General features: G+C 36.8%; 1 protein-coding gene across 1 annotated transcript; it reads left to right on the top strand.

Annotated features, from left to right (window-relative positions):
* The first annotated feature begins 1,472 nt into the window (after positions 1-1,472).
* On the top strand, positions 1,473-17,500 carry LOC127626693 (guanylate cyclase 2G-like). Its single transcript, XM_052102669.1, has 22 exons — positions 1,473-1,516; positions 3,436-3,703; positions 4,850-5,198; positions 6,911-7,020; positions 7,538-7,717; positions 7,812-7,956; positions 8,052-8,187; positions 8,275-8,378; positions 10,119-10,285; positions 10,419-10,556; positions 11,362-11,445; positions 11,547-11,651; positions 11,781-11,852; positions 12,656-12,980; positions 13,226-13,403; positions 13,508-13,648; positions 15,533-15,725; positions 15,859-16,033; positions 16,143-16,241; positions 16,346-16,437; positions 16,540-16,641; positions 17,489-17,500. Exons 1-22 carry the CDS (start codon positions 1,473-1,475, stop codon positions 17,498-17,500), a joined length of 3,219 nt encoding a protein of 1,072 aa, XP_051958629.1.
* Positions 17,501-17,644: the final 144 nt, after the last annotated feature.

Genomic DNA, 17,644 nt, shown 5'->3' on the forward strand with positions numbered 1-17,644 from the left:
TTGGGTCCTGGGTTGGGACATCCTGGACAGCGCCCTCATAGATCAGGTTCACATCCGGCAAGGTAATTCTGCCAGGGACACCAAGAGGTGCCCCTTGGGGTGGTACTGTCTCGGCTCCAGTAAGTTTGTTGTTTAGTTTTGTAGGTTTTGTAATTTTCTCTCTCTCGTGTCTCGCAGGCACGGCCAGCATGCATGACTGGCGTTTCCATTTGAACACTGATTGTTCCCAGGGGACGCTGATCATGTCACTGATTAGCATGCCAAGCAACACCTGTTCTTCCCAAATTCACTCCCTCCTTAAACATGGCGTGTTCTCAGTATTTTGGCTAGATTGTCATTTAATGTTGAGTACTAACCTCACTATCTCTGCCTAGTTGGTCCCATCTCCTGTATCAGTTGGTTGCCTGCATGTTGTGTGGTTGACCTCCAGTATTGCGTCATGTCAGCTGGTCTTCCAGGGAGGATACCTCATCTCAGCCCACATGTCGGGAGTTAAGTTCGCTCTTCTCTGCTGGCCGTTGTTCTGCATCTCACTAAGCTTCAATGGAGGATTCTACGAATCTGTTCCTGACTTCCACAATGCACACACTCTTCCAACGTACACACTTTTCACAGATCACCCCTTGCGCAACTACGATCAGGGCTGATCTGGTAATCTGGCCTATCGGGCATTTTCCCAGTGGGCCGACGCACTTTGGGGCCGATCAGGTTCGGACTGGCCATCGGGAGAACCGAGCGGGCCAGTGGGTCGGCCGCGAAACGGGCCAAATGGGCCACTATAAGTTAAAATTGGATGGGACTTGTCCCCCTCAATGTATACTGTGGTTACGGCCCTGCCTGCAGAGTCTTTTCTGTTCCTCCAGGATTCTCCATGATCTCCAATATTATACACACATATGGTCATTTTAGTTGAACAACCACTCTTAAGAAAAGTACAAATGCTATTGGATTTCCTCAGTCTGCACATTATCTGCCTAGCCATGGGTTTATGCTGACCAAAGTCTTCGGCAATTGTTTTGTAACTCTTTCCAGTGTAATTTTATTGTTTAGAGCATTGCCATCTGACTGAAATGACCCTCACAAGATAATTCTAATAAAGGTTTCACTACCAGCTTTCTTTACCAATGTAACAGCAGAAGTTATTTCATGGATGATTTATGAATCCAAATGCTCTAAGGATCCAAAACCTATTTTTGCATGCATAAAGAAAATTTAGTAAAATGTAAAACATCCCTTCAAGTCCTGGCTTCAGATTATTATTATTTTTTTATAATTTCCTATTCATTTGTTGCTTTTGGTTTAAAATGTATGACACCATAAATGCTATGTCAGTACAGCAAAATCATCATTTAACTGTTCAACTGACAGTTACATCGCTATACGCATATCATGTAATACAACAATTAAAGATTAAGGTTTTTAACAGTCTAGTACCTGGGTAAACTGCAGGAGTCTGCTGTGTCAGTTAGGTAATGGAGCTGGAGGCAAAAGACCTGAAAGAGAGTACCTTGCACAGGTCTGCAAGGAACAGAAGGACTGAGGAGGGTGGCATGGTCGCAGATCCAATAAAACAGCTCACAGCACATGAGTGACCTTTGAACCAATTGCTGCTATCTGTTCCCTGATAATACCAATCACTGAGAAAAAAAACATAATCATGTCCGTAGTAAATTCTTGTCAGCAAACATGTGTTGCTGAAGCATTATGAGACTTTAAAGCCTACACAATTGTCCTGTGCAAAGTGGAAATGCAGTTGTGAGATTAGACAGTGCCACCAGGTGGACTATGAGATATGCCTTTGCTGGTCAGTGTGACATTATGGTTGAAAGTTGCATAGGTCAGGTAAAAATATTGTTTTCAGGTTTATACACCTCCTATCAGTGGTAGTGCACTAGGACACTCCTTTCTAAAAACTAAATTATCCAAAAATGGCTGCAGCTACCTGTTCTGTTTTTGTATTGTACAAGCTCTCATATACACTCACTGAGATCCTTATTAGGAACACTATGGCCCTGATAAAGTGGCCGACATGGTCTTCTGCTGTTTTAGCCCATCCGCCTCAAGGTTTGACATGTTGTGCATTCTGAGATGCCATTCTGCTCAATACAATTGTACAGAGTGGTTATCTTAGTTACCGTAGTCTTTCTGTCAGCTCAAACCAGTCTGGCCATTCTCCGTTGTTCTCTCTCAATAACATTAAGGCGTTTCCATCCGCAGAAATGCCGCTCACCAGAAGATGAGTTAAATAGCTGGTTCCACTTACATATGCAGGTAAACAGTATGATGATATTTTTCTCTTGTGGTTTGCAGTGACATTTTATTGCTGATTCAATCCATCATTTACAAGTTTGCAGGTTAAAGTGGCCCCCAGGGACCTCACTGGGACCCTAAAACCCTTGTGTTATATGGCTGCACCGGGCCAGCCATATCACACTTCCTACTAACACCTTTCACCCAAGCATGACACAACATGACCTTATGAACACACTGTTTTCTTACAGTACAGGCCCAGTACAACTTTGACATTTCACTGTAATGAAAGATAAGATCGAAGCACCTTTGGATTTTGTAATCTGTGCTGATAATAGACAACAAAATGAAAGGAATGGAAGCCGTCAAGGCTTCACTCTCGTCTAATGAATTGCAATTTAGGTCAAAGTTGAAATGACATATACACGCTCTCAAATTCAAAGATAAACACATAGAAATGCTTTGAAAGCAAAAACCCTCACCTTTCTCAATCATCAAGAGGGAAATGAGGAAAACACCCTGTACTATGTGATTGCTCACTTATACGATGCATACACCTTCTTTTTTCAAAAAAGCTAACTGGGCAATAGTGTATCCTGACTTTTAATCTAAGTTGCTAACTGTAAACATATTATACAAAATATGTATGGTTAAACAAATTCCTGGTTTTTAATTTGGTTGTTTTAATCAAAGATCCCATCTCAATATGGAATGAATTAGCAGAAAACACTATTTGTGTGCATTCAGTCTAAATCTATATAAGCTTTTACTAATTATTCATGGAAAAAAATGAGGCAACTTGTATTATACCAAAAATAAAAACATTTAATTATTGGAAAACTTAGACAAGAAAAAATATTAATTGCAAAAATATGTTAATAAGGTGAAAGACACCAATGCACCTGTATTTCAAATGTACATGCGAAACTGCGTGAAAATTGACCTAAAATAGGTGCTACTGTAAGTGATCTTTCTCAAGAGAAATCCTTGATTAGAATTAATTTCCCCTGGGAAGACAGAGTCCATTTAAAGCTCCCTGTATTTCTGAAAGCTGATCAATGTGACTGAGGTTTGTGCAGGTAGAATGAGAGGTGAATTTGATTCAGAAGCATGTGGACCCACACAATTGTGGGTGCTGATTTTTGTTGTTTTTTCAACTCTTCCAAACTCTGTTGTTTGCAACAGTGCAACAACCCAGTTTAAGATCACTATTGGGCTCCAAGCTCCTTTGAATATTTCCTACCCATTCAGTGTGCTTAGGTTGGGCTCTGCCATGCAGATAGCCATAGACAAGATCAACACAAATCCATCTCTCAGTGGAAATTTCACCTTTCATTTTGTGTATACAGACACAGACTGTAATGCAAAGATTTCCCTTCGTGCTTTTATGGAACAAGTGATGGACCAAAATGTCTCAGCGCTATTTGGACCGCCCTGTCCTCAGGAGGCTGAAGTAAGTGTCTTATTTAGACTTTTTGATACAGGGAAATTATGTCTATTTATATATATAAAACATATTGTACTTGTGGTTGTGTACTTTGTAGACAACATTAAACTAGACTTTTAAACAGGTTTTAACCCTACAAGGTGCAATGTATAATCCACCACTATTTCCCCCTATAAGACCCCCTGAAAGCACTAGACTTGTGCAGTTTTCTATTCTCTGCTGATGTATTGAATTTTTCTATTGAAAAAGGAAATTTGGGAGGGACATATTGAAGGGCTTGTTCCTTTTTTTGAATTAGCCAATAGGCTTAAACAATCATATTTAATGTCACAGCACTATGTAAGTGATATTAATGGCTGGGATAGTTCACCCAAAAATGTACATTGTCTCAGCATGCACTAACCCACATGCCACCCCAGATGAGTATGAATTCCTTTCTTCTGCAGAACACAATTATTTTTAGAAGAATATCTCAGCTCTGTTGGTCCTTACAATGTAAGTGAATGGTGACCAGACTTTGAAATTCCAAAAAACACATAAAAGCCTTGAAAGTGAAAGTAAGAATGGAGATTTATGGTTAAAAATAAAAAGTACTTAAATATTGATCTGTTACTCACCCATACCTATCATATTATTTCTGAAGATATGGATTAAACCACTGTATTACTGGGTTACTTTAATGTGGCCTTTATGTAATTTTTGGAGCTTCAAAGTTCTGGTCACCATTCACTTCCATTGTAAGGACCAATAGTACCAATAGTGGTGGCATGAGGTCTGAGGGTGAATAAATGATGAGAGAATATAAATTTTTGGGTGAACTTTCCCTTTAAGGGGAAAAAACTTTGTGATGTATAACATGAGTCTTCCTGTAATAAAAATACGGTATATTTTAAATGCATACAGTATAATCTTCTAAAAGTTTTTCTAAAGTTTTGTCAACCTTAAAAAATACACAAGATTTTTATTTCAAGGGGTCTTAAAGCAATATAATTGACCCAAAGTTGCTCCAGGGGTTTGTTCCTGTAGAAACAACATACTGTCTTTAAGTTGCTTTGGATACAAAAGACGTTACTAAATTAATAATAATGTGATGTTAAAAGTCCCATAATACATTCTAAACATGTTTATGGCATATTTCCTCATATCTGCTAGGTCACAGGGCTAATTGCATCCATATGGAACATTCCAATGTTTGGCTTTGTAGGCCAGACACCAAAAATGGATGATATTCTGGTGTATGACACCTATATAAAAATTGTACCTCCACTTACAAGGGTTGGAGAAGTCTTGATTAAAACACTTGATTTCTTTGGTTGGAAATATGTTGGTATGATCGGAGGCGGTTCAGACACAAACACATGGGACAGCGTTGATGCTCTTTGGAAATCTGTGGAGCAGCAACTGAAGGCCAGAATAACAGTGACAGCAGGCATTAAGTTTGATACCAGTGACCCAGAATTGATACGCAGAAATGTACAACTCATTTCTAAGGTTACGAGAGGTAAGCAATTAGTGGTCCTTATCTTTCAGCTCTTATAATATCTGGGTGGAATTTACACCTCAGTTATCAAAACTTATAAGATTACAATAATATCTTCCCCTTATGCCCTCATGGTCTGTTACTCTTAAAGGTGAAGTGTGACAATTCTTCAATTTAAAAATACTTTCTGCTATCACAGATTAATATGCAGAGAGAGAGAACTATAAGTAAGCCATTTGTAGATTAATTTCCAAGATAATGTGACTGTGGCGCTATCAAAAATTGTTTATTTGAGGTCTCAACCAGCCCTACACAGCAACGTTTACTCAACCAATGTCATAAGTTTGAGATTGGACAACCTGATTGTTCGACCAATGGAAAACGGGGGGTGCTTTTTTTGGGGGGGGGGGGTGCGCGGGGGGGGCGGGGTAAATAATACAACATAAAAGTAACAACCTGGATGCACAAAACAAACAATTCCGTTTGGTGGCACTAATGGTGCAGAAATCACAAACGGAAACTTTAAATTACATAAAATGTAGTGAATTTAACCTGCAAAGTACCTAATATAACGTAATATCATCGTAAGGTAAACTTTCAGTGTAATTAACTCATAATTCAAGTGTAGTGCTGGCTAGACACCCTTTTGATTATGAATTTGATGTTTGATATTTTTCGTTTGTTTACAATTAAAGGGATAGTTCACCCAAAAATGAATTTTCTCCCATCATTTACTCACTGTCATGCCATCCCAGATGTGTATGACTTCCTTTCTTCTGCTGAACAAAACAAAGATTTTAAAAGAATATCTCAGCTTTGTCAATCCTCACAATCCAAATGAATGGGTTCCAAATCTTTGCAGCTCCAAAATTTAAAAAAAGGTAACATAAACATAATTAATTTGACTAATCCGATCAATATGATTGGTGTGGGTAAGAAACAGATCAACATTAAAGTCCTTTCTTGGTTACACTTTAAATTAGATGTCTTTATCTATTATGTTCTAACATTAAAATACATACAACCCAATGTATTTACTGTGTAGCTACATGTTGTTATACAAAATTCTCACAAGATTCACATTTGCTGCTACTTAGGGTAAGGTTGGATTAGGTTTAGGGTTAGAGTTGAGGTTAAAAGTGTAACTACAAATGTTATTAAATACAGGTACGTTAAATGTAAGTACAATGCAACAAAAAGTACTATATGTATATAATAAGTACATTGCAGCAAATGCTTAAGTACATAGTACTTAAAGACACCTAATCTAACGTCGAACCCCTTTTTATTTTTATTATAAATCTCCACCTTTGACCAACCCCAACCAGTAGGTGGCGATATCACCAAAAAAAAAAGAAGAAAAATTTGAAATTTGATAGTAAAACTTCAATATTGATGTGTTTCTCACGCACGGTTATCATAGCGCTTCTGAAGATATAGATTTAACTTCTGGAGTCTTTAAAAAAAAAACATACTGCCTTTATGTGCTTTTTAAGCTTAAAAATTTAGTACCCATTCACTCACATTATGTAGACCAACAGAGCTGAGATAATCTTCGTTTGTGTTCTGCAGAAGAAAGAAAGTCATTCATATCTGGGATGGCATGAGGGTGGTTAAATGGGAGAATTTTCATTTTTGGGTGAACTATTCCTTTAAGAGCTGTAGTGGCTTTGAGTTTCCCTGATTATTTCTCTGAGGTTATAACATGTTGTTGGTAATTCTGTGCATTGTAGTGGTGGTTGTGCTCTCTAATGCTGAAGACTCCACAGCTCTGATGATGGAAGCTCAGAGACAGGGCCTGATGAATGGAGAGTATGTTTTCCTTCTCGTTCAACAGTTTGAGGTCAGTGGCAAAGTGAGTGTGCCGGTACTGAACTGTACTGAACAAAAATTAGCTGTAACAGAATTTCACCAGGTGAATTTCTGGTTTAACTGGATTACGACAATACTTTTAAAAGAACTACAGCATAGAGTAACATATTTTCATAATGTTTACAATGAACAAACAAATTAATTTTAAATATGTTTTCACACTTGTCATGAAAAAGATGAAATTTGTATTAATACATATTGAATTGTATTTGTAGATATGGGTTTGAATTTATATTTGAAATAAAGATAATGGTCCTCTCAAGTCTAGTCTCTCAAATCCAGGATAAGTCTGTATTGCCATGTATTGAAAATGAAAGCACAGTGTCAAGACATACACACAAATTATGTTCATTTTCATAGTTGTTAATTCAGTTCAATTATTTAATTGTTTTAATTACTCAAAAGAGTATTTCTCCACCTACAAGGGAGAAAGGGTGGATCTCTTTAGCCTAAATAGATACCTAATCTCACTCTTTTGCTCTGGTTAGGATAATCTGTGGAAGTCTTCTGTAAGTGAAAGAAATCAAACGATGTGTAATGCATTTGACATGGTGTTTGTGCTCGCCCAGAAGTCATATGAAGGGTTTGAGTACAATGACTTCTTCCAGCAGGCTCATGAGAGGTTGAAAGGGGCCCCTTTTTACAGCAACCTGTCCTCAGAAAAAGAGGTGAAAATATTTTTGTGGGGAAATAATGCTTTTTTATATATAATTTTTTCAGCATCCCTTTAATTTATCTCAGATTTTGTATTTGATGTTGTAGGTAAGCTCCTATGCTGTCTATTTACACGACGCTGTCCTACTTTATGCAATGGGTCTAAATGAAGCCTTTAAAAATGGGAAAGACATCCATCATGGACGAGAAATTTTGCAGAAGCTCAGGGATAGGACCAGCATTAGGTTTTATGGTAATTTTCAATGCACATGCAAGTTTGCTCATACTCTTATTTTTGTCAAACTGCATTCATTGTATATCACAAATATTATCTTGCTTTTTAAACAGGGGCTTCTGGTCTGGTTCACTTTGATGAATATGGCGAGAGGAACTTGGACTATTCAGTGTATGACCTACAGCAAACGGAAGATGTCATAAAATTTGTCCCTGTTTTGGACTTTGACAGCCATACAAAAATGATCAAGTAAAACCAAAATATTGCTGATATTCATAACTAAACCTTCAAATGCATTTATATGAAATAACATATTCTTTTTGGTTTTTTTTTAAGACCCACATCATGGTTTTCTACTGTGGTTTGGCCAACTGGAAAACCTCCACCAGATAATCCAACATGTGGCTTCAACAATGAGCTCTGTGAATGGTTAGAAAATGGTAAATACTATCTATACTACTTTTAATATTGCACTATTATGTATATTTCTTTATTATACTACACTGTAAAAAAAAAAAAAGAAGAAGTGGCTTCATGCAATTGTTACCTTAAGGATCTATTTCTACCTGATCTTACCCTTAAAGGTGCACTCAGTATTTGTTTTTTAATTTGTCATCTTGGACTTGACAATGACACCCCTAGTGGTATGGATGCGGCTTCATTCAAACACAATAGTCAGCCATGATTCCATTAATGGAGTGTCTATTTACACTAAGTGCAAACAGCCCATCTTGTTAGCAGAGGCTATTTACTCTAACTCTGCCCACCAGATCTTAGACCAAACTCAAGACAGCCACGACAGATTTATTAGGGGTCAACTGCTGATCAAAGGAGAGTGTGCATATTTGAATCTTTCGCGATGGGGTAGAGACATCAATCTGGTTAACGGGTTAGACATTTAGTGGATAAAGAGATAACTAAGTTACTATTTGCACTCCAATAGTCAGGTGGAAACACAGGATTTTATGACAAATTGCGCCCCCATGTGCAGCTGTAGTTGCTCTGGGTGTAATGATGGTATGTGTATGTATTGTCATGCTGGAGATCCGGGTTGAATCCCACATCTTGACATACTTTTTCCCATGTTTCCCACTTTTTCTCCACTCTTAATATGTCCTATAATACTATTTATAGTAATAAATAAAAGAGATTCCTCACAGTGATTTGGTCACAGTGGAGGTCAGGGAGTTGAGAGAAGGATTTGATCTGGATAAAATTAACCATGGTTTTACCGTAGTAATATTGTAGTAACCATTTGTTTTGGTGGAAACTATATATTTCTGAAGTACTAACCATGGTGTTACTACAGTAACATGTTGTTAATAGGAGTTAAGAGTAACCTTGTTTAATTTTGTGATTACTATGATCTTACTTGAAAAATACCATGGTGATACTATGGGTACTGTAGTAAAATCATGGTTAATTTTTGTAAGGTAGGGTTAGGGCTAGGGGTTGGTGTAGGGTGTTAGTGGGACTCCAAATAAACACAATAAATTGCTGCAGTGATGCCACTATTCTGTATGTTAATATTTAAACGGGTGTAAGAGAATCTGCCACTATTTGCACTGGAGTGCAAATGGCATCTAATGCTATTTGCATTTAGTGCGAATACCCTCTGCCTTCATTTAATCTATGAATGAGTGTCCAAATCAGGGTGGCTACTGAGATGAATTAAGTAGTATTTGGCTGGTCTGGTCATTTGATCCTAACATGGCAGCCCCCATGAGGGGACATATTGAATAAAACAGCTTTAATAAGATTAGGTTACTGAAATGATTGGAGTCTTAATTTAATTTGAAACTTTTTAAATGCTAAAAAAATATTGAGTGAACATTTAAAATTAGTTTTGTTGGCGTTGTCTAATGTTGTCAGATTGATACAGTGATTTTGATTAATATTTTTGACTTGAATACATTTTTGATGAAAATTAAGCTCAATTAATTACAATTTTGTAACTGTTACCTGTATGTGTAACTTACTGAATTCAAGCGGCTTCAGTCATGAATCCGATTTTTGACTTAATCGAGCATGATCTCGCAACCAATTAATTTAAATGTTACCACATGAAGCATATTTTGCGTGACCTGCTTAACCATTTTGTGTGTATTATAATACTTTTACTTTAAATTTCTATTCACATGTAACAAATGGTCCTGTTATGTCTGTGCATGATATTTCAGAGGCATCTCTACTGGTTCTGTTGGTGGCTTTGCCTATGTTTGGAGTGGCAGCAGTGGTCTTGGTCACTTTTCTGACCTTACAGAAGATTCGTCTACAAACCCGTCTGGATAAATCCAACTGGTGGCTCATAAACTACAATGACATATCTATCCTCAGAGAGCCCAAAGTAAGATTAACTCTGATGTGTCCATACACACTCCCAGTACTATATAAAAAGATATAACATCTAGAAATAGAACACCCAGATGAAAATAATGAAAAGTGATAGTAGCTATGTAGTAATAATGTGTGTTTTACAGGGAACGCAAACACTATCTGTTAGCACAACACCAAGCAAATGTGGAAGTGAAGGCTCTCAGTCTATTTTATCCTCAAACAGCTGTAGTCTGAGAGGAAGTTGCAAAGAAACCATCTACACCACCACTGGTCTATATCAGGTGCATGTGTAAACAGTGTTAATGGTCAACCTAAAATTTACTGAAATTGCCATACCTGCCAAAGGCTTGTGAATTGAGAAATGTACCGGCCATTAATATTTCTTACTAGGCACAGAACTGTAATTTTATTTTAACTTGATATATTTTGTCCCAGGATAAATCAATTAATTTGCTGTTTTGCTTTGCCGTCTAAATGCAAGGATGGATTGCCACATGAATCTCTGGAGAGAGAGAAAATAATAACACTGAAGGCATTCTAGATAAACTTATGTTGGTAAATATGTAATGGCAGTAAATGCTCTTAGCCAATGCACAAGTCACGACAGATGTTTTCTTTAGTGAACAGTATTTGTGTCTTTGATATGAATTTGATTTAAACCATATAATGTTGCCATTCCTAATAAAGTTACTGGCCAGTTTATTTACTTGTTAAAGGTCATTTTTACGTGCATTTGACGCTTGGCAGCCCTAGCAAAAATGTACTGAATATAGAACGTGCTGTGTCTAGAAGGGAACCCTCAAGTGGCAAAAGTCTCACGAGAGTCTGATTCTCTGCTGGTAACGTTAGGGTAAGATTTAAGGGTAGGGTTAAAGTTAGGTTAAGGTTTAGGTTTATGGGTAGGGCTAGGTGTAGGATTTCTGTGGGACTCCAAATAAACAAAATAAACATTATGTGAACATCGCATGCAACTCTTGCAAGACTTTAGGCAACCAGAGGGTTACCTTTCAGATAACTTTTAGAACATAATGCACAAAAAACTCAGCAATTATTAAACCTTACACACTCACTTTCCTCATGTTGCAGGGAAATAAGGTGGGCATAAAGTATTTGAAAAATCAAATTCTCACTGACACCAAGAAACCATCAGTCATCGCAGAGTTCAATTTGGTAAATTTTTCAGAGTTTCAAGTTACATAAACATGGCAACTAGATGTTGAGTCATAGTCCAACACTTAGAGTGTAAATTCATCTGATTGTTCCTCTTGTAGATGAGAGAGATTAAACATGAGAACCTTGTACAGTTTTTCGGTGTGTGTATTGAGCTGCCAAATGTTTGCATTGTCATGCAGTACTGCAAGAAAGGAAGCTTGAAGGTGAGTGTCTACTCTTAATTAGGACTCTTTAATTGGGAATATGATTGAAATTTGTATAAATTGTTATACTTATTCAAGTTCAAAGTCCATCAGCTCATTCTATCTGTTATTCTGCCTTTAAAACATCAGGATGTTCTGGGGAACAGTGAAATTGAGCTGGACCCGATGTTCAAATTGTGCTTTGCCTATGACATTGTTAATGTAAGTATGTTTGCCATTCATTGCACTACTCTGCAAAATCTGTATTTTTGTCTTGATTTCCAGTAAAAATATCTAAACTTCCTTAAAGGGATAGTTCACCCAAAAATGAAAATTATTTCATCATTTACTCACACTCATGCCATCCCAGACTTGTGTCACTTATTTTCTTCTGCTGAACACAAATGAAGATTTTTAAGAAAAAAGTACAAGGCAGCATAAAAGTAATCCATAAAACATCAGTGGATGGTGTGGGTGAGAAACAGATCAATATTTAAGGCCTTTTTTACCATAAATCTCCACTTTCACATTCTTCTACTTTTGTTTTTGCCGATTCATGTTCTTTGAGCATATAGCCATCTATTGAGCTAGGAGGAGAATTTATAGTAGAAAAGGACTTAAATATTGATCTGTTTCTCACCCACACTTATATCACTTCTAAAGACATGGCTGTTACCACTGGAGTCACGTTGATAACTTTTATGCTGCCTTTAAAAACTTTTTGGCCAATATTCACTTGCATTGCATGGTATAGAAGAGATATTCTTCTAAATATCTTTGTTTGTGTTCATGAGAAGAAATCTGGGATGGTATGGGGGTGAGTAAATAATAAGAGAAATTTCATTTTTAAGTGAACTATCCCTTTAAAACAAGGCAAATTAAATTGAGAAGCAAAATCATGTAAGAAAACAAGACTTGTTTTACTGGAAATTATGGTTATTTTTCTAACCCCATTGGCAAATATATATATATATATATACCTTTCTACCATTGTAAGGTGTTTTATTGGGTTGTGTTCTCTGAAGGGTATGGAGTACATACATAACAGCAGTATGAAGTCTCATGGAAATCTGAGGCCCAGTACATGTCTTGTGGACAGCAGGCTGCAGATCAAGCTCTCTGGCTTTGGCCTGTGGGAGTTCAAACATGGCACAAAATACAGACTGATACCAATGGAGAATCCAAAGTATGAAGAGATGTACTGGACTGCTCCAGAGCTTTTGAGAGAAGTCTACTACTCTTTCAATGGCACGCAGAAAGGAGATGTCTTTAGCTTTTCCATAATTATGCGAGATCTGATGTACAGTACGGAGGTGGGTCCGTACCATGACATTCATCTAGAACCAAAAGGTAATGTTTGTACTTGTATGATGTCATAAATGTGAGATACTGTGGCCCCAAAAAGCATTTGGACACTTGATTCACATTTGAAAAAGTATGGTACTGCAAAAAAACCTGCTTGTGTTGAAATATATCACTGTTATTGGTACCATTGCAACCCAGAGGTTTATAATATTTCCAGTTCTACACATTTTTATTTAGGCAACTGGACTGAGTATGGCCTTACCAAATATGTGCTTTATTATGTTCATCAGAGATTATCAAGCAGTTAAGAACCCCTATGACAGAGGAGCCCCTCAGACCAACACTGTCTGTGGATATCTGTGATGAACGTCTGATCCCTTTGCTGAAGGCCTGCTGGAGTGAGAACCCAGACCACAGACCCCCATTCAGCAGTATCAGGAGACGTCTGCGGGAGGCCAGCCCTGAAAGGTGCAGACTCAAGATAATAACTCCAACATGCTTTGAGTATACCTGTCTATTCATACATGTTCAATTAACTTTGATTTACTCTGGGCTGTGTTATCAATTTCCAGCCATGCCAACATCCTGGACAACATGGTGAGCAAACTTGAGAAATATGCCAATCATCTGGAAGAAGTAGTCGGGGAGAGAACCAATCAGCTCACAGCAGAAAAGATCAGAGCAGATAAGCTCCTCTCTAGCATGCTGCCCAAGTAAACATTACATTGAGTGAGAGTGTCATTGCAACAGTGATATTTTGTTCATGTGTTTTCAGTATTTTCTACCCACCGGCAAAAGAAAAATTTGGTCACACTTCATATTAGGTGTCATTACTACAATGTACTAACTTTACATGTCAACTACAATGTACTAACTTTAAAATACATAAAAATACATACAATGTTACATACTACATTTTGTTCTGCAAAATTATCAAAGGATTCACATTTGCTGATAGTGAGGTTGAGGTACGGGTAGGTTCAGGGGTAGGGTTAGAGTTATAGTTGGGGTTAGGGGTTAGAGTTAGGTTTTAGGGTAAGAGTTGGGTTAAGGTTAGAGGTAATGATAACAGTGTAACAACAAATCTAGTTAAATTCTGGTACTTTATACGTAAGTACAATGCAACAGCACATATGTACATAATAAGTACATTGTATCAAGTGCTATAATAGATAAAGACACCATATATAAAGTTTAAAAGCTATTTAATGAAGACATTTCAAGCTTTACCCTTATGTGAACAATACACAGTTTTAATAATAATTAAGCTAGTATCAACAATATAATAGGGTTGTGGTCCCATATAGTTTAGTTATACAGTTTACATGGAATTTTGTATGTCCTGCATTCATGTGTTAAATTCCATTTAAATAAAATTAAAAATCAATATATTTTATAATTATTCTGTTTGCAGCTTTGATGAGGTCATATCAGAGACTACACAGAATATTTGTACTCTTAGGTCACACTGTAGGACCAAGTGGAAGATATACATTTTAGCTTATACATCTATATTAAATTAAAGCAAACATTTTTATGTTGATAAAAAGTTTTAAAAAGGGGGTCATGAAATGGAGAATCTAATTCTCCTTGATATTTAGACATATAAGAGCTAACTGTACTGTAAAAACATACTGTAAGTTTCAGAATTCAAAACTCCCTCCACAGTCTAAAAAGAGCTTTTATAGTTAAAAGCTTTTAAAATCTGTGTGTTTTGTGACATCACGAGATATTGCTCATTTGTATTTACAACATACCTCATAGTCGTTGTGCTCAAGCCCAATGGTGCTCAGTTCGTATATAGAGAGAGAGCAGGACAGACAGGCCTAGTGTGGCCTACTAACTATACTTGAACACCAAAGAGGACCCATTTGGATTATTTTGAATACATTTTGTTTATAAACATGCACTAGACAGATGTCTTTGACTGTTGTCATGTGCTGTGTTAAGGAACAACTCTGAAAAGGAGACTCCATTCTGTTACATTTAACTGCACTGCATCTTGTTGTTTTCAGCACAAACACGTCCTGGATGTCTCTTTCGCACATCTGCTCTATTTTTTAATTGTTGGTGTATGTAAACATGCACTTGACGGACGTCTTTAACCATTTTGATGTTAACGTATCTTCAACGTATTTCAGGGTGGATTGTATGTTTATTCAGCACATTCCAGCATGGATTACTTGTGAACCAGTTGATAGTTCATGGTGATGCTGTGCTTGAGTGAACAGTTTACATTCGGATGTGTTGGATGTGTGTTATGTGTAAATCCTGAAATTTAGTTTTATATTGCTGTGGAGCTTGTTCATTCTCTTCCAACTGTGTTTCAAATATGGCTTTAATTGAGGGGCTGCACGCTGTTAGCCAATCTAAACAGTGGGCATTAACATTAAAGTTTAGATGGGGCGCTTAGACCAAAACCGAGTGTTTCAGACAGATGACCACAGACAGTGTGGAAAATGATTATATATGTTTTGGTGCCAAAAAATAGAATATACTAACATTATCATTGAACCTCAGCAAAAATAATACAATTATTTTTTCTACAATTCACATGCATACTATAACTTTTCAATGACATGAGTGTGTTCTTACAGGTATATTGCTGAGCAGCTAATGGCTGGGAAAACAGTGGAGCCCAGAAGTTATGACATGGTGACCATCTTTTTCTCGGACATTGTGGGTTTTACTAATATGTGCTCCATTAGCTCGGCTCTGCAGGTGGTCACCCTCCTCAATGACCTCTACAGCCTGTTTGATGAGATAATCAAGCTATATGATGTCTACAAGGTAAAATAAGCAATAGTCATCTTGATATACATCAGAGATACTTTGAAAGAACAACATAAACAAGTTTTGCTATGTCCAGTTCACTCACTTTACTTTGACTTTTCTTAATTTTTTGGTTTCATTTCTTCAATAGGTGGAGACAATTGGGGATGCATATATGGTGGCCAGTGGGCTGCCTATCAGTAATGGTACTCTTCATGCAGAGGAGATCTCTACTATGGCCCTCCACTTTCTCTCTGACATCAAAAGGTTTAGAATTACGCATTTGCCTAATGAGAAACTGGCCCTACGAATTGGGATAAATTCTGGTATGTGTACTATATTCTATAATTGACATTAACTGTATATCTCTGAAAGATACTAACCCAACCCCTTAGAAAATAAGGTTATAATAATAATCTCTGCTTTGCATGTAAGGCCCAGTGGTTGCTGGGGTTGTGGGTTGTACAATGCCACGATACTGTTTGTTTGGAGATACAGTGAACACAGCTTCCAGGATGGAGAGCAACAGTCTTCGTAAGGACTGCTTAGAGGTTGACTCTGTTTAACCCTTAAAAGCAAAACCTATTGTAATACTTTGGGTTATTCATTCTGAGAAGTTGATTCTTGCTTTATTTCAGCACTGAAAATCCATGTATCACAGAGTACTGCTGATATTCTCAAGAAGACTGGAAATTTTGAACTGGAGGAGAGGGGCAATATTGAAATCAAGGTTTGTTCAATGCTACTCTTTCTATGTACAGTACATACAGTAAAACCAGTGTCTACTGTCTAATGCCATTTGATTCTGAAGGCCCCACTGTGTGATCTATAGGGAAAAGGAACTCAGAAAACCTTTTGGTTGAAAAGTAAAACTGGATGCAAGTTTCTTCCCACTGGCCAGGACTGTGATGCAAGTCCTAAATCAGTAACACATGTAAGCATTAAGCCAATTATATTTATGATTTTATGTTTTGTGTAAATAATTGTTTTGTTAGAAATATTTTGATCAGAAAAAGAGACAAATGAAGAATCATTTGGAATATTTCCTAATAAATTGCCAGTTTTTCATGTTCATTTTAGGCACAAATGGCAACATCTACTCAAATCAAAGTAGTGAAATTATAAAAGTCACCCCAATGGCTATGTTCACTTGATTGTGATATCACAATAAAAAGAACTATGATTGCATATACAGTACAATTAATTAAAAACAGGTTGGGGGCATGACAATGGTTGCATTATAGATGTGGCCTCAGTCATGACACAAAGCTAATTAACAGGAAGTGCTATACATTGATACCCAATATACTAGTGTATACTGACAGTCCTTTCCTGTCATGTCAAGTCAATTTTAATTGTATAGTGCTTTTCACAATACACATTGTTTCAAAGCAGCTTTACAGAAAATCGTGATGTAATATCTGTCATGTCTTAAATGCCCAAACAGGAGAAAATTAAACCAGCCTCTACAAATGATAGAGAGATGAAAGAAAGAAAAGCACTCCAGCAGACCCCAGGCATGGTGAAAATGACAGAAATGCACACTCTTACTGTACCCGATATATAGTCTAATACAGTGACACCACTCTATTTTACATACATTAACTATTGGATATTATTGGATATTGCAACAATAATAATGATTATTTAAAAAACAAAAGAAAAATACATAAAATGTCAAGACAAACATTTATTTATAGTAATTTAATAACTACAAATATTTTACACATAATTCAAGATAAAAACAAGAAGCATGGGTCTCAATTTCTGTTGTGCTAAAGATTGACAAATGATACTAAATGCTTCAGTAACTATTTTCTTGTTTTACCAATATTCATGTAAAGAACACTAAATAAGTAAAAACTGAAAAAAACATGTTTAATTGGAATGTGATGATATACTCCCTGAGACACGTATGGTTGTGAGCAGGTGTATGC

The sequence above is a fragment of the Xyrauchen texanus genome, chromosome 33 (assembly GCF_025860055.1).
Source record: "Xyrauchen texanus isolate HMW12.3.18 chromosome 33, RBS_HiC_50CHRs, whole genome shotgun sequence".
Lineage (NCBI taxonomy): Eukaryota > Metazoa > Chordata > Actinopteri > Cypriniformes > Catostomidae > Xyrauchen > Xyrauchen texanus.